General features: G+C 41.7%; 1 protein-coding gene across 2 annotated transcripts in view; it reads left to right on the top strand.

Annotated features, from left to right (window-relative positions):
* The first annotated feature begins 1,259 nt into the window (after positions 1-1,259).
* immt (inner membrane protein, mitochondrial (mitofilin)) overlaps positions 1,260-22,362 on the top strand; it is a 34,669-nt gene continuing 13,566 nt past the window's right edge. The window contains exons 1-7 of one of the 2 annotated variants that reach the window (XM_085788609.1): positions 1,260-1,431; positions 6,036-6,106; positions 6,807-6,996; positions 10,760-10,886; positions 15,260-15,352; positions 17,606-17,767; positions 19,094-19,227. In XM_085788609.1, the coding sequence (XP_085644735.1) occupies positions 1,390-1,431; positions 6,036-6,106; positions 6,807-6,996; positions 10,760-10,886; positions 15,260-15,352; positions 17,606-17,767; positions 19,094-19,227 (819 nt within the window). In that variant the 5' untranslated portion in view covers positions 1,260-1,389. The remainder of the gene's footprint in view (positions 1,432-6,035; positions 6,107-6,806; positions 6,997-10,759; positions 10,887-15,259; positions 15,353-17,605; positions 17,768-19,093; positions 19,228-22,362) is intronic. The other variant, XM_085788610.1, reaches the window with a different exon arrangement.

Consider the following 22,362-nt stretch of genomic DNA (forward strand, 5'->3'; position numbering starts at 1 on the left):
TTAATTTTTAATAGTTCCATGCAATTTATTTACTTATTAAATAATGGAAACTTGTTAAAATGCACCTGTTGCCCGAAATCAACAACGTACCATTATAGAAAATTGCAATGTTGCCTTGAGGCGACAGTGGACCATTATGGAATCAATATCGCATTATGAGACCATGGTAGTGTGTGTTTAGGTGTAAATATAATGTTCAAAAACATATAATTCATCATAATTTAGTTTTTTATCCTTAATAAATGTGATTTTGGATGCAGTAAAGTAAACATCAGGCTATTATGATGATGATGAGGAAGATGAGAATGAGAATGAGGATGAGGATGAGGCCAGTGAAGGTGAAAGTCTACAGAGACTGGTCGGTGTTTCTAATACAGTAGATGATGAACCGTAATAGTACAATGTTGCCTACAGGAAACAAATCCCAAAAACTTCCAAAAATAAATAATTTTTAAAAATTTCTTTAGATTATGTTTATTTAGTCTATTTTGAGACATAAAAACACTACAAACATTTTTTCCCCCACTGGCGTCATAATGCAGCGTACCATAGAGGGTTAACACACAAACATGAGAAGTTGTGGTTTTGCATAGTGTTGTGACGTTCACGAACGAACCGATTCTATTGAACGGCTCGTTAACATGAACGATGGGAGCCGACTCGCAGCTGGGAACCGTTCTTTTTTTTTCTTCTTTTTTTTTTCTTACATCTCTGTGTGTTCATAGCAGTCAATTGAAGCTGCTCCACCGGCCACGTAAGTGGCGTGCACCCGTGCGGGCGTTGTTGTTTTGCACAGCTGGTCTATTTTATTTCCTCAATGCGCCGCTATGCAGCCCTCCAACAGGTAAAAACTACATAGAACAACGGTCTTAATATTTACAATGAATCCAGACGTTAAAATCTAGTCCACACATATCAAATGAGGTTATAATCAATATTTCAGAATAATTCAAACTCAGATATTAGTGGGATATCTAATTTTATATTATTTTGTTCCAAATCTCACCCCATTATTTCCAAGATAAAATGAGTTACCACCAGGCTGGCTTCTTAAAACTTAATAAATATAAAAATCAGTCAAATGAGCCAGTTTTTTGAACGGCTCTTTGAAAGGAACGGCTCACCAAGATCCGGCTCCCCTCAAAGAGCCATAAATCCCATCTCTAGTTTTGCAGGAGCGCGTGCAGGTTCCACGTGTCTGAATGAAGGGGGCGCAGTGGCGCAACACGAGCATCCAAACGATCCAAATTACGAAGGCGAGGAAGAGGAAGTGAGGGCAGGAAAAGGAAGACGAGAGGAGAAAGAAGTCAGTCAGTCAGTCAGTGCTCTGTCTGTGCAGGCTCAAGTGATCACCAGTGTTTGAAACCCCCCCCCCAGCGACCGAGGACCATGCTGAGGGCTTGTCTGAGAGGAGCTAACGCCACAGCCCGGGTAAGAGCCGCCGCCCTAGCCGCTATGCTATGCTATGCTATGCTAACATTAGCAGCGTGTTGTCATTCAGTGACCCACAGCCCGGCTCAAGGTGTCACGGCGGCTCCACTGTGACAGGGGGGGCTGTTGACCTTAAAAACACGCGCTAACCTGACACGGTACCGGTAACACGACTCTGAGGAGATCATTTCATCTGTCACTTGCTGAACCGCGGGCGCAATGTCAGAGCCGTTTAACCGTTAGTTAGTTAGCTCGCTGCTAGGCTAGCTAGCTAACGTCCACTCAACTGACTGACAGCTAGCTGGTCGAAGCTAACCAGTCCAGCTGAGCTAACTGTTGTGGTTGTGTTTAGGTGACGACATTTTTTTTTGCACGTATCTAGATTTGTCCGGTTCCTCACTCCCACAGGTCTGTCGCCACACACACACACACACCGGCTTCACGTGTGTGTGACAGATACCGTGACATCCAATAATGATGTTGTGCTGTCAGTCAGTCAGTCAGAACCGGGACCGGGACACGGCCCACCAGGTCTGAGCCCCGTCACTGCGGGCGGGCAGCTGACTGCCGCCATCTTGCGTTCAAAATCGAGAATGATACAGCTTTGTGATTGTGACGTTTCTTAAATGTAATATATAATTAATAATATGCCTCACATGATCCTAATGTTTAATGTAGTTTTTATGTGATTTTAGGGTTGTTTTGTTGTGATAACTTGACATATCTTCTAGTGTATATATATAACTTTATTTCACAGACTCTAAGTCCAACAATTGACACAAACAAAGAAACATAGACAAACAATATAGACAGCACACAGTCTGTCCACACACAAACTAAAAACAGTACAGTTGTTTAGACCAGTATTTCCAAAACATGGAAGTGTATTTCGTGTCACTCTGAGCTGGGTCAGTCAGAGACATTATAATTCAATTTTTTGATCGATACAGTCAGTCTGCAGATAAATTTATAAATAAAGTTTCTTAAAGGGATAGTTCACCCTAGAATGATATTTCGCTCATTATCTACTCCCCCTCATGTGGACTAAGGGCTGGAAGAAGTTTCAGAGTCCTCCGTGGCTTCTCTGAGTTACAGGGGGTCTTAGTGTAGCAGTGCATGTCCATATAACGGTTGCAAAGGGACACCGGAGCTCTTCGTAAAAAAACACACACAAAAAAATATCCAAATACCTCCATGATGCTCGTATGTAATGTCTGTCTTGTGCTGAAGCCCCAAATTGCGTAATTGTCCCGAAAAAAATTAAATAAGTCTATCTATCTGCTTGTTTGTAGCGGAAGCTTCTCGAAGCTCCTCTTCCTGGTCCGTCCAAATCTCGCGTGATTTGCGCCAGCGTCAGTGCGGTTACTGCAAATCACGCGAGATTTGGACGGACCAGGAAGAGGAGCTTCGAGAAGCTTCCGCTACAAACAAGCTTAAAATATAGACTTATTTAATTTTTTTCGGGACAATTACGCAATTTGGGGCTTCAGCACAAGACGGACATTACATACGAGCATCATGGAGGTATTTGGATGTTTTTTGGTGTGTGTTTTTTTACGAAGAGCTCCGGTGTCCCTTTGCAACCGTTATATGGACATGCACTGCTACACCAAGACCCCCTGTAACTCAGAGAAGGGACGGAGGACTCTGAAACTTCTTCCAGCCCTTAGTCAACATGAGGGTGAGTAGATAATGAGCGAAATATCATTCTAGGGTGAACTATCCCCTTAACAAAGCATTGAATGTGGGGACATTACTGGACACAAACAAATGGCTTGCACTTTCCCACCGTGGATACTTCAGCAAGATACGAAGGGCGTCATTATACGCAACCTTGATCTTGTTCATCTGACCTTTACTATACCGTATTTTCCGGACTATAAGTCGCGGTTTTTTTCTAGTTTGGCTGGCCATGCGACCTATATTCAGAAGCGACTTATATATTAAAAAAAAAAACCTACGCTATGACCACAAGAGGGAAGCAAGGCTTTTATTTCTAAATCCCTCCTCATTCAGTAGCTCATCTTCATCTTCCTCATGTGCTGTTCTCCTCGCTGCGTTGTCTGACCTGTCTCCGTTGCGCCGTAGCGCTTCACTCCGTCAATTCAGAGTATTTTCACAGCGTGTTCTGCGGTCAGTCTTCGGTCTCTGCTCCTGTCCCGACTGGGCTCCGGACACGGAGCAGAGAGCCAGGTCCGACAGTGCAAGCCTGTCCCTCTCTGAAGCAGAGGAGAGGTCGGCTTCACTCCCGTCCGTCTTCACAGAGTCCACAAAGAGTTTCTGATCACAGGGTTTCCAGCGCTGCCGCCTAAACTAACGTGTTAAAAAAAAAAAAAAGGAGCGATATTCACCGCCGCCGCCGCCGCCGCCCCCCCCCCTCCTCCCCCTTGGGACGATCGCCTTCATTCATCTCCGCATCCTCACACACACATAGGCTACACACCACAGAGAAACGCGCATGCATAACAGCAGCCGCGCTATAGGTGCCGGCCTTTAAACAAAGCCTGGTCATTATATGACACCCGGCTATTAATTAAATGTTTGAAAAATAAATGCGACTTATAAACCGGTGCGACTTATATATGTTTTTTTCCTCTTCATGACGTATTTTAAGGCAGATGCGACTAATACTCAGGTGCGACATATAGTCCGGAAAATACGGTAATTGCACCAGAGGTGTGCTGTATATAATGGTGTAGTAGCTCTAAAGAGAGCAATTTTAACATCCTTTGAACACATGTGAAATTTACGAACGATCATATTTGCTTGCGCATACAGTTTGCAGCATTGCCGTTGCACATCATCATCATCATCATCACAGAGATCATCTAGAATAATATGTCCCAGGTATTTAATCTTGGTGACAACATTGAGTGATTGCTCAGACAAATAAAAAGAGGGAAACGTTTGCTTTTGGTCCTCCTTAGTTCTAGCTATCATAACCACACTCTTTTTAGGATTAAATTTGATATCGTATTGCACACCATATTCAGTACACACTCTCAATAGTTTCTGTAAACCTAGTAATAGACAGATTTGAAGGGCTTGTGTTTGGACACTATTTGCATCATCTTTGCATAAAAGTGGGTCACATCCACACACTGAAATACTTCACTCTGTCCTGGAGTGTCGCACTAGGGGATGTGGCGTATCATCCAGGTGTGACGCAGCTACTTGCCCTCAGTCTGGGCTGTGCTGTGGCATCTCCCTGGTCAGAGGGTAGAGATGTGAGTGAACGTCTCTCCCCTGCATCACCTGACATCAGTCTCCTCAGGCAGCATTTGTAATCTTGAAGTTTGTGGTTGTACCTGTGGAGCCTGAATGCTGATCATTAGCCTCTGCAGGAGGTCCTTTAAACCGATCGGCCTGATGATGAGCAGCGCCACCCTCACAACGAGCTGCTTCTACAGGGCAGTTAGACAACACAAGAACATAAGTGTCACCAAGACTGTTTCCATAACAAATAAAGTGTTGGCTCTGCAGTTACTGTCATTATGTTAATAAATTGTCCTCGCACATATCGATTCATTACTTCACACAGTTCACACTCGATAAGAATGTTTCATTTCCATTGAGAGCCCAGGCGGAAAGGTAGCCAGAAGCTTCTTGCTGGGAGGCAACAGTTCTAACCAGCACATCACCGTCACCGTGCCACCCTAGAATTAGTAGAGGATGGTTGTTGGGTCTGTTGATCTCTGGGTTATGATAGTGGACTTCTTTCTGACACATCCCATCCTAGGTGAGAAAGGGATTTGCTGTGGGATAAGAATAGGGTTGCAAAGGGGCGGAAAATTTCCAGAAACTTTCCATGGGAAGTTAAGCTGGGGAATTTTGGAAATATTCCAAATTGAAAACTTTCCATGGGAATTATGGGAATTTATAGGAATTAACTGGAAATTGGGGGTAATTTAAACAAGCTGTATCATATCCAAACATAAATGTAATTTTTTTTTGTCATAAGCAGACATCCATGCAAAATAATACAATTAAAAAACATGACATTTCAACAGATTTATTTGTGAGTAGAACTTTATCAAGTTTTAATTCTTGTATGAACAATCAATTCTTTTACTGAACAACAAAAACATGAATGTTGACTAAAATATTACTATATATATTATATATATTACTACGATGGTATCTGATCATCTGCGAACCTCCGACTTTCATTCTTGATCAATGAAAACATTCTTGCCAAGTGTTTTCGCTTTTGTCCGTCTTGCGCCGGTCCAAGAATTTCACCGTGCGCGCTGAGGCTCATGGGAAATGTAGTTAAACACTTCACTTTCCATAGATATTCACGTGTACTTGCATTAAATCTGGTTGTTTTAGTATGCTACAATATATTTTTCACAACTATATTTAAGTTCCCTGTTAAGGGCCAACCTTCAATTTTGTAAATTTCTGATTTATTCCCATTTATTCCCATATATTCCCGTTAATTCCCATGGAAAGTTTCCAACTTTGAAAATTCCCGGAATTTTACAACCCTGGATAAGAATAATGCTCAGTTAGTCTGAGAAATTTGGTCTGTGTGTGTGTATGTCTGTTTTTTTTTTGAGGTGAGGCTGTAACATTTCATCCTCTCTTTCTGTCTCTCTTAGAAGCACTGTGGGAGGGTTCCTCTGAACAATCTGCAACACTCCCGGCACTACACGACAGGAGGATCGTCTGGGTAAAACACCAACACACCAACACACACACACACACACACACACACACACTCTGACTCTTTCTGTTGAGGAAAGTGAGACATGTTCACATCATAGGGTTGGGCAATATGGCAAAAATATCATATCACGATTTTTTAAAAATGAAGTCACGATTTCGATTTCATCACAATCTTAAATCAAAAAAAGGAAAAATAGACAATTTAGGCCAAAGAACCTTTCTGAACAGATTTTAATCTAAATAATAATTGCAGTTTTGCCAACATGTGCAAACAACGTAAACATAGTGAAAGGTAAACAACAACACTCTGATAAAGTGCACTCTTGCAACATAAAAGGTAGCTTTCAATAAACATGACAGTAAAATATCAATGAAGACATTAATGTTTGTTTTATTCAACACAGTCATTTTAACAGGATTTTAAGTATCAAAACACTAAATAGCTGATTGAAAAGGGTCAAATAAAAATACAAACTAAAGTAACTGTTGTTATCTCTTTTAGCAAACTTTGCAAATGTCCTTTGTTTGTGCTTTGCAGCATAGAACTGCAGTTTATAGAATGAGCCCCAGACGATCCTACGATCTCTGCACTTTGGCAGATCGTCTACACGCTCTGATCCTTCACATCTAATATCGTCATATCGCCCAGCCCTATCACATCATATACTGAGCTCAGATTTCTGTCTGATCCTTTCCCGCCACAGTGGAGCTGCTAAAGTGGTGGTCGCTGGCCTGTTGACAGTCGGCGGTGGCGTCGGAGGCACAATAATCTACGCCAAATGGGACCACAAGTTCCGAGCAGCTGTGGAGAGCAACGTCCCCTATTCTGACTGGGTGCTGGGCCTGGCCCTGGGACCCCCCTCTCAAGATGCTGGTCTCCCATTTAAGAAACAGGTAACTGGAATCTCTTTCTTTGTTGGTTAAAACTGCTTCAGGGCAGAAATCAGCATAATGATGATGAAGGTACATCAAATAAAATGTAGTGTTGTCAACAGGAGAGTGTGTCTGTTATTGACTTAAAGGTATAATATGTATGAACTCCCCCCATCTAGCGGTGCGGTCGCATATCTGAACGTATTCTTGATGTTGCATTCACGTGAAATGGGGCAGACGTCAGACAGACAACAGACGCTGCATGTAACAGGATAAACAAGCCTCTATGTAAACAAGTGGTCTGACAACATGTTGTCATGGTGATGAGGTATTGTTTTACCGTCTTTCTCTGGTGGAGTAAAATGACATCCGGTTGGTTTGCCGACGGCTGTCTGCCTGACTGCACCTGAATGCAACACCGGTGCCTCCGTCCTTCCTCACACTACACAGTGGTGACAGTTTTAACAGGCCGTTTCCGTGGTTACCTACGGTCACGATGCAACATGGCCGCCTCGGTTCGGTGCGTCGCCCACTTATGTATTTGTAACGACTTGTAACAACTCATTCTAAGGAACCAGAAAGCTTTACTTTGGATGCAGCTGTGATTCACCTTCAGTCAAATACGGATTTATGAAAGACAGGTTTGATTTTTGCTAATAAAAAGACAAATAAGTTACAGACTGGGGCTTTAAATCTTAACATGTTTGAAGGCACATTACCAGATGAACTGTGAACTTGATCTCCTGGTGTCAGACTGAAGAGCAGGAACATACTGTATGCTAACTGGGATGTCAAATGACTGAACCATAGACAGACAGAGAGTCGGTCAGTGTTTGTGTTGGCATCAGTCTGACCCCTGCAGACACCACACTGCAGTAAACACCTGACATACTCTACCCCCCGACCCCCCCTCGGTTCAGACCCGTTCAGGCCTGGTATTAATATCTGTAGCAGCTGATGTGAACACATTCAGGACCGGTTGGAGATCCGATCATTCAGAGGTGGTCTGGGCTAAACGTGGCCAGCCACAGTCTTTTATCAGTATGACTTGCAGTGTTGGGCAGGTTACTTTAAAAAAGTAATTAGTATAGTTACTAGTAGGGATGTGCACGGTTACCCGAGTACCCGGGTACCCGAGTAGGCAATCTGCTATCCGGTTATGACTTTATTATCCGGTTGACCTAGGATTAAAAAAACGGCACATTAGAGCAACAGTCTAGTGTCCGATCAAACTACATCATCATGTCGTGGTTCAGCTTTTTGTCGTGTTAAACAGTTTCAGATCAAGCAGCAACGTGATTTTCTGCTGTGAAAAAGCGTTTTTGGATCGAGCCTCGGACTTTCAAACCTTTTACAATAATCTGTGGTGGTTCCCTCGGAGACGACAGGTGTCATCAAGTCTGTTAGAAAATCAGCTTTCAGTTTACAAACATTCTGAAACCTTCCCAGTTATTTCCTGAGACGATGCGAGGCAGAGAGGACCGAAGGCACCAACATGTAGTGTGGACTAATAAATAAGCACCGCTAATGATTTAAAAAAGAAAAGAAAAAAAGGTTTTCTCCTCCGAGGCATAAATGCGCTGCGCACAGCGCTCAGAGAGCATGCAGCGCATTTATTCCCCGGCATAAACATGCACATCTGCCCCGTATGTGCATCTTAAACTCCATCTCTACTCTTATTATCCAGCTGATGTTTAGTCTGACGACGCTGTGTGTCAGTGATGCGACTGTCTGACGGTCAGAGCGCATTTATGCACCGGCTGCGCTCTGCCCATCAGACATGACGTCATTTTATTTTTTATTACAGTAATCGGTTACCCGGGTAACACCAGGTTAGGATACTCGGTTAGAAAATTATTCGAAATGCCCATCCCTAGTTACTAGTAATTTCTCCAAAAAGTAACTGAGTTAGTATGAATGTATGAATTGCTTCATTATAAAAGTAACCAGGAAAAGTGGTGTTACTTTTTTATAAAATGTTATTAGTAAAAAAGTAATAAAATTACTTGGACTCACCCCCCTAACCCTCTAACCATAAACCTAACCTCCTGTTTATCTGGGACTAACGTACAGTAACTTTTTAAATTACTCATTACTGAAAAAAAGTAATGCTGTTAGTAACACTGTTACCATCCATCACTGCTGAGCTGACCACAGTGAAGAGCCACCTGCTCTACTGACACCCTCTGTCTGATCAGTCCCATCAGTCAGTACGTTTACATGCTCAGCTTAATCCAGCTAGGCTCAATATTAGATTTTGGCGTCTAATCGGACTTCTCTCCTTGTCCCAGTTTACATGCAACTGAGAAAATGGAATAACTGAGGGAACGTGTCCTCCTCCTCAACACCAGGTGGCGTCGTTTCAGCAGGTTAATACGGCCTCTTTCCGGTTGACCTACTAGCCAGGCGGCAGACCAGCATTTTCAAACGGCAAGATGGTTAATCGTGCAGCTTTGTTCATCTCATACGTAATGTACGTGTTACTTATTGTGCAGATAAGGTGCACGCTATCCATCCTGGTCATGGTGATTTGGAGAGGGTCGGGGTCATACGGCAGCAGGGGGGTGTGGCTCATGCGCACATGCATTGTCCAGTTAAACTCCAATTAAGGCGTATACATGCTGGAGAAAATTGATTTCCAATCGCATTATCTGGGTGCCTTGATTGGACTTGGAGAACTCCGATATTAGTCGGACTAATGCGTTAACATGCACTTCAGTTGTGCAGTTATAGTCGGATTAAGGCAATAATTCGGTTTTCTCAAGTGTCATGTAAACGTACTGACTGTTTCTGTAAAAAACGCAAACTGAGTTCAGATCAGTTTTGCTCTCTGCGCTGGCTCTACGCTCTTACTGCATTTTAGGAGAAAAGTGTGAGAATGTGAGATACAATTTTGCATTTGTGATTGACTCTGACCCAGAAATATAGAAGTCACTGTTTAAAAGTGGTGTTAACAACAGACAACAACAGGAACTTCAGTAGTAGTGTCCCATATTTAGAAGTTTCAGTTGTTATTTATTCTGCCGCATATGGAAGATTGTCAGCACTAAGAAACACTCAACACTTGATTCTTATTATGAACTGTATGAATAAGACATGTTTAACAGTTTAGCTTTATATATTTATAGGGATAGTTCAACATTTTGGTAAATTGGCCCATTGCCATAATCCCTATAGTCATAGCAGTAGGTTCGTTACCTTTATTTGTCTGTGCAAGCTGTTTTTAGAACGGCGGAGCAGAGCGGCGAGCTGCTCAGAGCTACGCTATGAAGGCTCGTAACGCTCCATTATTATCTCATAGCGTGGTGAATGTACAGCTCACAACTTGTCCACCAGAGCGTTGTGGAGTTGTTGGATTGTGTATTTGATGAGTTTGATGAAGGGAAACCAAGAAATCCCATAATGAGCCTCCGTAGCGTAGCTCTGAGCAGCTCACGGCTCTGCTCCGCCGTTCTAAAAATAGCTTGCACCGACAAATAAAGGTAACAAACCTACTGCTATGACTATAGGGATTATGGCAGGGGGCCAATTTGTCAAAATGTTGAACTAGGTCAGGTCAACAATACAACATCGCCATGACAACATATTGTCACGTGTATTGTTTTGCCTCGTGCTGACGGACCACTTGTTTACATAGAGGCTTGTTTATGCCGTTACGTGCAGCAAATACGACCGAGTTGCTTGCGATCTACAACCAACACCACTAGATGGGAGGAATTCTTACACAATGTACCTTTAAAATGTGCTGTTGTGCATACTGAATGTGGCTGTTTGTGCTGTGCAGCTGGAGAAGGCCCAGCCCCCCTCCATGTTGGAGAAACAGATGAAGGCCAAAGCCAAGTCGGAGAAGAAGGCAGCAGAAGCCGCAGAGTCGAGTCCTGTCCCCACGCAGCCTGCACTGAGCCTGGAGGGTAGGTCCGCTGATGTCACTCCGCTCCCCGCTGCTCTCAGGTCAGATGCTCGGCGTGTCGGCGCGGCACCGCGGTGCGATGACATCATCTCAGACCGCACTACAGACGAGCGACTTGACCTCATTCAGCCCAGTTTGTGATATTGTAAAACATTAACGTTGCTGAGTGGGAGGAGTCACTGCAGGGAATCTGTCGGTCATCCCTGGACAACTCTCTGAGTGTGTGATAGAGAAAACAAAGTGATCGTATCTAACTGCATGTTCAGTGTCCATAGAATGACATTGAATTTAAAAACAATGCAGAAACATTTCTCCAGTACAAGGAAAGACAAAACGATACTCTGATCCTGGAACAGTACCGAGCTACGTAGTTTAAATGTCATCCTGCTACAAGCGAGAGAAGCGAGGCAAGTTTAGTTCTTTTTTTCAAACAATTTGTCTCAAAGGTGCGGAAGATTTTTATGGCCACTGTGGGGAAAGAAAAGAATTCTGACTTTAAAGGGATAGTAGCATTTCATTTAAAGTGAGGTAGCCCCTAAGTACTTTAATTGCAGTAGAAGACTCTCTGCAGCGGCGCCGTTGCTAACGGGAGGAGTGCAGAGAGTCTTCTACTGCAATTAAAGTACTTAGGGGCTATTTGTAGATCATACAACCCCACTTAAAAAAAAAATGCTACTATCCCTTTAACTCTGTGTCCTAACTGAATGCAATGCGAACGATAGCTACAAAATCAATTGTTTTCTATTGGAGTGTCCTAACTGGCTGCGAGCGACGCAGCACAACGTGGTGCACCGTTTAGAGCCCGATGCTCGCTTTCTATATCTGTCGCTCGCGTCGCGTCGACAGCGCCGTGGATGAGGAGCAGCTGATTCATTTCTTCAATGGTGGTCGTCTTGTGCGACACATAACGGCCGCTTCAAGGAGACTAGTGGACTTTAAAAAAAAAAAAAACCTCTTCATTCATCTTGAGCGGGGGGCGGTGCTGTCGTGGAAATTCTTAGCCGGAGCTGCTGTTGGTGAATAATGAAATAGAGACTTCGCCGGCCGACATGAATTTATTTCGTTGCAAGGAAAGGTCAGTTCTACCCGAGTGGGTGATAGTAAAGAAAAAGACCAAGACAATGGGAAAACCTAAACATTTATAGCTGAGGGAAGGTCCACTTGTGGGGTGTGTTTGTGTCCTTTGGCCGGCCCCTTCCCTGATTGTGTTTTCACACCTTCACCTTTGAAGGTATCATCACCGGTCTCCCGAGGTATGGAGTTAAGAGATACAATTTAAAATACAAAGGGGTTTGAGTGTGAATTAGGAAGTGGGAAGTTGGGCATCACAGATGGTTAAGTGTAAAGGAACTTGAATTTACAATTGCAGAAGGAAGTCTGGGAAAGTAGGGTGTAGGAACGTCTCAAGTGATTAAAACAAAGGAATATTAAGATTTACCATTACAGTGCGCCGTCTTATAATGTTACAGAAGTTTCAAAAAACTTGTTTTCTGTTTAAAAGGTACAAACGTAAGAAGCAAGTATTCACCCATCTTTTAACCGAGTTACGTCTCCAATATGATGTCGAGCGGACGAGCGCACAGCTGATGTGTTTCCATGACAACAGACGCACATAGTCAACAGATTCAGTGTGGACAGAGAGCGTCAGATGTGACGAGATTGTCGGACGCTCGCTCGCGTCGCATTCAGTGAGGACACGGTGTGAGATTAAAGTCAGAATTCTGACCTTTTCTTTTCCACAGTGGCCCTAATACTCTCCCGTACAAAGGGCTTTATACAACATCATAACAGATAAACACGTGCTGCAGTCACAGTAACATGATCAGCAAACTAGTGATAATACTGATGTGTGTTGTTGAACTGTGTGTTTGATCTGCATCTGTTGTTCTGTGCATCCATCCACAGAGATGTCTGAGGGTAAGCTGACCTCTGACCTGCTGTAGTTAGACTGTAGACAGGACAGTGAAGGGCAACACACACACACACACACACACACACATGGTGACAAACAGGCCTGGTGGTGGACACTGTGTTTTTACATTCACTTCAGATTTAGTGTTTATTAAAGGAATTGTTCACCCAAAATTGAAATTTCACAGCTCATTATCTCCTCCCCCTCATGCGGACTAAGGGCTGGGAGAAGTTTCAGAGTCCTCCGTGGCTTCTCTGAGTTACAAGGGGTCTCGGCGTAGCAGTGCATGTCCATATAACGGTTGCAAATGGATACCAACTGTCTTCGTAACAAAAAGACACACCAAAAAACATCCAAATACCTCCATGCTGCTCGTCTGTAATGTCCGTCTTGTATTGAAGCCCCGAAATGCAAAATTGTTCCGAAAAAATTAAATAAGTCTATATTTCAAGCTTGTTTTGTAGCGGAAGCTTCTCGAAGCTCCTCTTCCCGGTTCGTCCGAATTTGACGAACCGGGAAGAGGAACACAGATGTGGGTGCACCTGTCTGGGATGGTCACACTGCCCTATAGGAGTGGACATGAGGCAGGGTCCACCACTGTCCTGCTCCCTCAGTCCTGACCTGTGTGACTCTGTATAGAACAGCTGGTTCTGACATGTCTGTGTGTGTGTCTGCTGTGTGTTGTCCTTCAACTGAAACAAATAAACAAACACAACCAAAATTGCTAGACTGCACTTCTTAGATGTGAACATTGACAGTTCTTCCCTTTTCTCTGAGTGATGAAATAGAAATAAGTAGCGGTATAGGTAGGTAGCAGATTGATCACTGACTAGTAGGGCTGGGCGATATGGCGATATTAGATGGTGAAGGATTAGAGCGTGTAGACGATCTGCCAAAGTGCAGAGATCGTAGATCGTCTGGGCCCAGTTGTTCAAAGGTAATCCAATCGGATTTTGGGTAATGGATTGGATCAAATCTTGAAAATGGGTTGTTCAAAACCAAAAACGGATTCTGAGATCGGATTAGATCACGTAATCCAATCTTGGTTTTGATCTGGATAAAACCCTCAGTTTGTGTTGTTCAAAACTTTTCAGTAGGATCGGGAAAACTTTGATTCAAAAAATCAGGATTATTCTGATCCCAGCAGTTTGGTGGATTCAGGGGGGATTTCAGGAACAAAATGTGATTTAAATTAAATTCAAACTGGTCAAATAAACAATATTCATAAAGTAGTATATATACAGTTCTTGATTTATATTTTGCACCTAATTTTAAACCACAACAGTGATTAGTAAATAATGTTAACTTTTGAATATTCGACAACTGAAAAACTTTTCCCCAAACTGAATTTAATGAAATTTGAAGTTTGAATTTTAAAATTTGAAGTTTGAATTTTAAAATTTTAAGTTTGAATTTTGAAATTTGAAGTTTGAATTTGAAACACATGGGGAAATATTCACAATTTCACTAATGAACTGTATATTTGCTTTTTTCAATTTATTTTAACAGCCCAACCAGATGGAGTCTGGCTGTTTAAAAGACATTGAAGAAACAACAAAGAGCACAGAAAACAATACTCAGTTAACAGACCAATCAGCCTTCAGTGTGATGAACAGTCCCATCTAGAGCACTCATTATCCGGATTTGGTAATCTTGAAAATTTGGATTTGGATCAGACTGATCCAATCCAACTTTGCTTTGAACAACTGGGATAAAAGTAAAACAGATTATGTGATCCTGGATAGCAAAAAAGGGGATTTCAAAATCTGGATAATTTTTATCCAGATTACACCTTTTGAACAACTGGGCCCTGGGGCTCATTCTATAAACTGCAGTTCTATGCTGCAAAGCACAAACAAAGGACATTTGCAAAGTTTGCTAAAAGAGATAACAACAGTTACTTTAGTTTGTATTTTTATTTGACCCTTTTCAATCAGCTATTTAGTGTTTTGATACTTAAAATCCTGTTAAAATGACTGTGTTGAATAAAACAAACAGTAATGTCTTCATTAATATTTTACTTTAATGTTTATTGAAAGCTACCTTTTATGTTGCAAGAGTCCACTTTATCAGAGTGTTGTTGTTTACCTTTTACTATGTTTACGTTGTTTGCACATGTTGGCAAAACTGCAATTATTATTTAGATTAAAATCTGTTCAGAAAGGGTCTTTGGCCTAAACTGTCTGTTTTTCTTTTTTCGATTTAAGATCGTGATGAAATCGAAATCGTGACTTCATTTTAAAAAAATCGTGATATGATATTTTTGCCATATCGCCCACCCCTACTGACTAGTCTCAGCCCCACTCCCTCTCTTTGTAGCTTAGACTCCATGAACAGCTCAGTCCAGTCCATTTATCTCATCTGCCACACTACAACTGAAGCTGTTGGTGAGTCGTGGATTTAGTTTCAAACTGCCTGTTGAAACTTAATTGTGTGTGTGTGTGTGTGTGTGTCCCATCCAGAGGCTTCGACAGAGGCGACTCATATTATCTCAGCCATCAGTGAGGTCCCAACAGTCCCTGCTCCATGTGACACCGAGGCAGCAGCAGTCAAAGGTAACGAACGTCTCTCCACGATCAGTCAAACAGACTCAAACTTTCCCCTCTGATATTTCCATCAGTGGAAGCGTTTGGTTAATGTGTCTGTTGTCATAATAAATCATGATTAAACACTCTTTCTTCTCAAGATAAAAACACAGAATGAATGCAAGTTATTATATTGAAATTCCAATACAATTATTTAAAGGGATAGTTCAACATTTTGGCAAACTGGCCCATTGTCATAATCTCTATAGTCTTAGCAGTAGGTTCGTTACCTTTATTTGTCATTGCAAGCTATTTTTAGAGCAGCGGAGCAGAGGCGTGAGCTGCTCAGAGCTACGTTACAAAGGCTAATGGGATTTCTTAGTTTCCCTCATCAAACCAATCAATCAATCAATTTGTTTATTTCGGGCATGTCAATTTAAATAATCATCATCACACTTCATCTTAGTTCAAATAATACAATACACATGGCCGAAAGGGAAAGCGGGAGAAGCAAAAGCTGATCTAGTCCCGCCCCCATTACCCACAGAATAAAATCTTTTTCATAATCAGATCATATCATAATCTTTTTCTTTTGTTTTTGCTTTTTTACATTTTGATATAACATTCTTTTACTTATGACATTTTAACATAACATGTTACAGCAGTAGGTAGCACATAGAGCTGCAGTCTAGCTCTAGACAGTACATATAGATTACGTGTGTGTTTGCACATGCAAATTAGTCATCAATTTGTCATCAAATACACAATCCAACAACTCCACAACGCTCTGGTGGACAAGTTGTGACCTGCACATTCACCACGCTATGAGATAATAACACAACGTTACCACACAGAGTTGTTTTAGAGGGAAATACAGAGACTGTTGATGAAAAACTGTCCCTGAAGGCAACGTGCATCAGCTGTTTTGCATGAATTTCCCTCTAAAACAACTCTGTGTGGTAACGTTGTGTTATTATCTCATAGCGTGGTGAATGTGCAGCTCACAACTTGTCCACCAGAGCGTTGTGGAGTTGTTGGATTGTGTATTTGATGAGTTTGATGATGAGGGAAACCAAGAAATCCCATAATGAGCCTCCGTAGCGTAGCTCTGAGCAGCTCACGGCTCTTCTCCGCCGTTCTAAAAATATCTTGCACCGACAATTAAAAGGTAACGAACCTACTGCTATGACTATAGGGATTATGGCAATGGACCAATTTGCCAAAATGTTGAACTATCCCTTTAATATTGTTTCAGCCTTTTTAAACTTTGAATACACACACACACACCTGTGAACTACAGATTTCTACTGAAACCATGAAGACCATCAAAACTCAGTATGAAAGACTTATTTCTTAACTAACAGCAGCAATAACAAAACCCAGGTCTAAATGTTAAAGTGTCAATTAAATCTCAAAAAACCTCAGCTTGGATGGCAATAATTTAGTAATTTAGCACTATAATGATATTAATAAATGTATTAAAAGTGGAATTATCAGGTTGAGTTTCAGTTCCCAATAGTCCATGCAGATATGAAAAAAACAAAACAATACGATTGCGACTATTTGAATGAATGCTGCAGTCCAATGCAGGTCACACAGCACACATCATCAAAGCTCCTCCCACTTGTTCACCTCCACAGACTGGCTCAGTGCATGGCCTCGCCTCATGTCACATTCAAAGTCATATGAAAGATTAACAATTTGAAAATAAGACCAATGAGCCACGACGAGGTGTAGAAGTCTGTATGTTCAGCAATGCAGGCCATGCACACTGCAAAAACTCACAATCTTACCAAGAATATTTGTCTTATTTCTAGTCAAAATGTTATTTGTAGTCAAAACAAATCTCATTATACTTAAAATAAGACTCATCACATTAAAAAGCAGCTTGTTTTTAGACACTTTTTACTTCTTTCAAGCAAATTTTCCACTTGAAATAAGTAGAAAAATCTGACAGTGGATCAAGTTTTTCTTTCTTATTACAAGCACAAAAAACCTGCTTTCACTGGCAGATTTTTCTACTTATTTCAAGTGAAAATTAGTTTGAAACAAGTGAAAATTATTTAAAAACAAGTTAATTTTTAGGTGATGAGTCTTATTTTAAGTGGAAATAGTTTAGTTTTGACTAGAAATGAGACATTTTGACAAGAAATAAGACAAATATTCTTGGAAATATTTTGTGTTTTTGCAGTGCATATACTGTTTATATACTGTCACTGCACACTGACAGGGGTTCAGGTCTGAGTAAATGTGTGTGTGTGTGTGTGTGTGTGTTTTCTTCAGAGGAGTGTAAAGAGTGCCATGACCACACAGAAGCTCCAGTGTCGGCAGCCGTTCAGCCTGACCCAGAGTCAGCTGCTGCAGAACCACTGAGGGAGCGTCCAGTAGAGGAGGTGACGGCCAGACTGGCTCAACAAGACCTGGAGGAGCAGGACGTGGTGGCAGGTAGGCACACACACACACACACACACACACACACACACACACACACAAGGCCGTTGTATAGGGGAGAAAGGTGATGATAATTCTAGGGGCCCAGCGCCCAGTAGGGCCCCCCAAAACCCATTAGTCTAATCTTTGTATGACTGAATTATTCTGCTGGTATAAGGTGGATAATACACTACACATTCTCTAGTTCTGCATAGGACCCTAACTAATACTTATAGTAACAAATTGGCTATTTTCTTTTTTTTTTTGCATTGCGTACGAACTGATGAAGCCCATTGGATAAGAGGCGAAACGTCTTCCCAGACAAATACAAGTCCAGTTGCCTACGACTCAATTCGCCCAGAAAAGAACGATGACCTGGATGAATGAGAATAGACAAAGTATAGGCTAAATTAAAAATGATAATACATACGTAGACTAAGAAAAAAAAAAAGTGGAAAAGTCAGGGGGGTAGGGGGCCCACTTTAGTCTTCTTTCAGGGGGCCCAGAATTCCTAGCAACGGCCCTGCACACACACACACCAGGGTTCTTACGGATCCTTAAAAAGTCTTAAAAGGCATTGGATTCATTAATCTAAAAACAAGGCCTTAATTGGCATTAAAATGTCTTAAATCTTAAAGTCTTAAAATTGTTAATTGATATTTTATGGTTGTAATTAGTCTCAAATCTCAAAATAATTGGTAACATTCCCACATAGAGAAGTTAGTGGCGGCCGTCAACGCTAAATTTCTCACCGCCACCAGCTCCCGAGTCAGTGTTTTTTTTTTTTTCGGACTTTTTATGCATTTATTTTGAAAGGACAGCTGTGGAAAACTCGTGCGAGTTTGTAGTTTTCACCAAAGTTCGTCCTTTTAATGGAAACACACAGAAATTTCTTTTAATGCGCATCATTTCCCAGTTATTTGAATCACTTTGGATGGAAACATACGAACGAGCAAACGTGTCCTTTTTAGTTTATCATCTCCTCTCCACAACTACACAGCTGTTAAATGATGTCACTCACTCACTCATGCCCCCCCCCCCCCAAAAAAAAATTATTCATCTAGCAGTCGCTTCACCTTGGACCATAGGAAAGTGGGTAAAATTGTCCCTAACCCTATGTATGTGGTGACGTTTTTTTATTTTTTTTTGCATTTGTGTTTAATGTGAAGTCGGTCTTAAATTTCATTTCAAGTGGCTTTAAAAACGTCTTAAAAAGTCTTAAATTTAACTTGGCTTAAGCTGTAGGAACCCTGACACACACACACACACACACTGGCCCTGTCAAACTGCCTGTCTCTCTGACCGCCTGTCTCTCTGACCGTCTGTCTGTCCGTCCTGCAGCTGTATCAGAAGGTCTTGAAGACTCTCTGTCCAGCTCGGCTAAAGCCACGCTGCAGGCCATCGGGGCCCAGGAGGCAGCGCTGCAGGCCATCACACGACACACACTGAAGCTGAAGGAGGCCATGGAGGCAGAGGTACAGACTAGAGCCCAGTCTCACCTCACTGGTTTCTAGGCCTGGGACGATAATCAATAAATCAATTAATCGCACGATAAATGAAAATGAACTCAATAATTTTTCCGGCCTCGATAAATCGCCATGTGCATGCGCACGTATTTGTTTTCCTGGTCTCTCGCCTCCAAACAGGCTGGATGACAAGAGGCTTCACTCTGTGCATCGGTCTCAGCACCTGGGCGTTTGTTTTGCAGAATGAAAGGAGTGAACCCTCTTTTCAGTCATCCAGGATCTTTGTTTCCCAGAATGCATTTCGCAGCTAACCGGCAGCGCTAGCTGTATAGCTAAGCAGCTAAAAGCTATTTTACCGTAATTCTTGCTGCCGCGCTGTTAACACGTAACTTTTTAAAGTTTTAATATTTTTTCATGTGAGAAAGTCACAGTTTAGAGCCCCAGTCTGTGGTCAGTTCATCCACATATCGCCTGTTAGGAGATTTCCTCCGACGTTTTGGAGCTAATGTGGTAGCATCGAGCAGGAGGAGCGGGGCTTCCCACAGGCAGCAGCCGTCTGCAGCAGCTCACGGGCCGGTCAACCTCCGTCATTGGGGGAGAAAACGACTAAGAAAACTTATCAGCAGGTTTTTAGAGGTTTACCGCCGGCTGGTTTAATACTTGATAGGAGATAAATGCTAGTCTCACTGATGAAATCTTACATCTGTCACATTAGTTTGTTTGAATGAAAAGTGGAGCTTCAGGTGTGTAACGTTATTGGACAGAAGAGCTGCACTGCACTGTTTATTATTTTTTTGTTTATTTTATTTATTTAGGATAGTAGCTATATAAGTTCTTGTCATTCCAATTACAATGGTTAAAAAAAAATACTCACGAGAAATAAAAGTTTATCGCATTTAAAAGGGTCTACTTGCATTATTATGAAATATTATTATTATATTAGTGGTTAATTTGTTTTCAAAAAAATGTGTCAATAATATCGTTTATCGTCAATAATTTGTGGGACAATATATCGTCCAGCAAAATTTATTATCGTCCCAGGCCTACTGGTTTCATTTAATTCAGTTTATTTGACAATAGGGACAATGCAGGTTAACATTAGTGACACTTCCACTCGTTACAAACAAGTCAATGTGACTGATGTTCTGCAGACAGAGATTATAGCTAATGCTACACTGCAAAAATTCAATATCTTACCAAGAATATTTGCCTTATTTCTAGTAGTGTTGCACCGATACCGATACTAGTATCGGTAGGGGGCCCGATACCGCACTAAAATGCTGGCATCGGTATCGACGAGTAAAACAAATGACGCACCGATGCCATTTACTGATATGAACGCTGCGCCTTGTGTCTTCTCTCGCCCGACACTCACTGCTGTGTGATCACACGTGTTCAGTGCATGCCAAGCCAAGTAAGGATGTAAACAATTCAATTAATTGCAGTTAATCCTTTTCAAGGGGTTTTTTGTGAAGCAAGCAAAGCAAAGCGATATAAAGTAGCGGGATCTCTATTTAAATGTGTGCGCACCGCACTGAGCAGCGCACTGAGCACACAGGGGAGAGAGGAGGTGAGAAGAGACAACAACACTGTTACCTGCTGTATACTGGCCTCAGGCTGTACCATCGCTAAAACACAGAGACCAGTGTGTAACAAGTCAAAAAGCCGCCGTCACTGAGCTGCCAAACCGACGCGGATCCGGTGTGTTTATCAAAGCTTGGTCGCCGTGCGAGACACCAGGTCGATTTGACTTGCGTTCAGGCTGCAGTGACGGCGGCTTTTTCACTCGTTACACACTGGTCTGTGGCCAGTAGCCTATACAGCAGGTAACAGTGTTGTCTCTTTTCACCTCCTCTCTCCGTGTGCGGTGCGCACACATGTAAATAGAGATCCCGCTACGTTATGTCGGCTACCGGAGCTTAATTAAAATAAAAAAAAGCGCTCGTTGCGGTGCAGCTGAGAGCAGCGGAGTTTCCTCTGCTGCAGCTGATCAGCTGACATGTGGTCAAGACGAAGCTACAGAGTAGACCTGTCACTGTCACAGGTGTCTCTCATCTCATCTCATTATTATAGGACTTCAACCTCAGAGCTCTGTCTTCAGACCTGTCCCTGAACATCACACATGGACAGCATGGAGTTGCCTGTGTGATTGGTTACTGAGTTTATTAATGTTTACATCAGGCTGCGTTCAACCAATCAGTTTATGCTACTGTTATTTATGTATAAGTAATCATCATAGTGTAGGGGCAGGAAAGACCATTTCATGTATCAAATCTATTGTGTTGGTCAAGTCAGAGGAAAAATGTTTGGGGTGTTTTTACTGTTCCTAAATGTAAAAATGGGGTTACATTGGACCCTCAACATTATTTAAAGGTTAAATAACGTGGTACTTAAACATTTTTACCAGGTAGGCAATAAAAAAGTTCTACTGGATTATAGTGTTAGAAGAAAAAAAGCTCTTATATATTTTTTTTTCCAAACTGTGTGGTATCGGAACGGTATCGGTATCGGCAGATACTGCACAGCCGGGTATCGGAATCGGTATCGGGGGCCAAAAAATGGTATCGGTGCAACACTAATTTCTAGTCAAAATGTCGTTTCTAGTCAAAATAAATCTCATTATACTTAAAATAAGACTCATCACATTTTAAAAGTAGCTTGTTTTCAGACACTTTTTACTTTTTTCAAGCAAATTTTCCACTTTAAATAAGTAGAAAAATCTGACAGGGGATCAAGTTTTTCTTTCTTATTACAAGCACAAAAAACTTGCTTTCACTGGCAGATTTTTCTACTTATTTCAATTGAAAATGAGTTTGAAACAAGTGAAAACTGTCTAAAAACAAGTTAATTTTTAGGTGATGAGTCTTATTTTAAGTGGAAAGAGATTAGTTTTGACTAAAATTGAGACATTTTGACAAGAAAGAAGACAAATATTCTTGGAAAGATTTTGAGTTTTTGCAGTGTAGTTTCCAACTCCCGTCCCTAGTTAGGCTTTCAGTAGAAAAAAGAAGGTAAGAAGAAAGACATCAAGATTACATAACAACACTATAAAATGTACAATACATCTAAAATCATAAGTCATGACACATTAAAAATGCATACTGTTCTGATTTTGTTTCAGCCAGATTTTAACCTTTGTATTAA

This window comes from Trachurus japonicus, chromosome 10 (assembly GCF_045865225.1).
Source record: "Trachurus japonicus isolate A0001 chromosome 10, Traja_1.0".
In the NCBI taxonomy this organism is placed as follows: domain Eukaryota; kingdom Metazoa; phylum Chordata; class Actinopteri; order Carangiformes; family Carangidae; genus Trachurus; species Trachurus japonicus.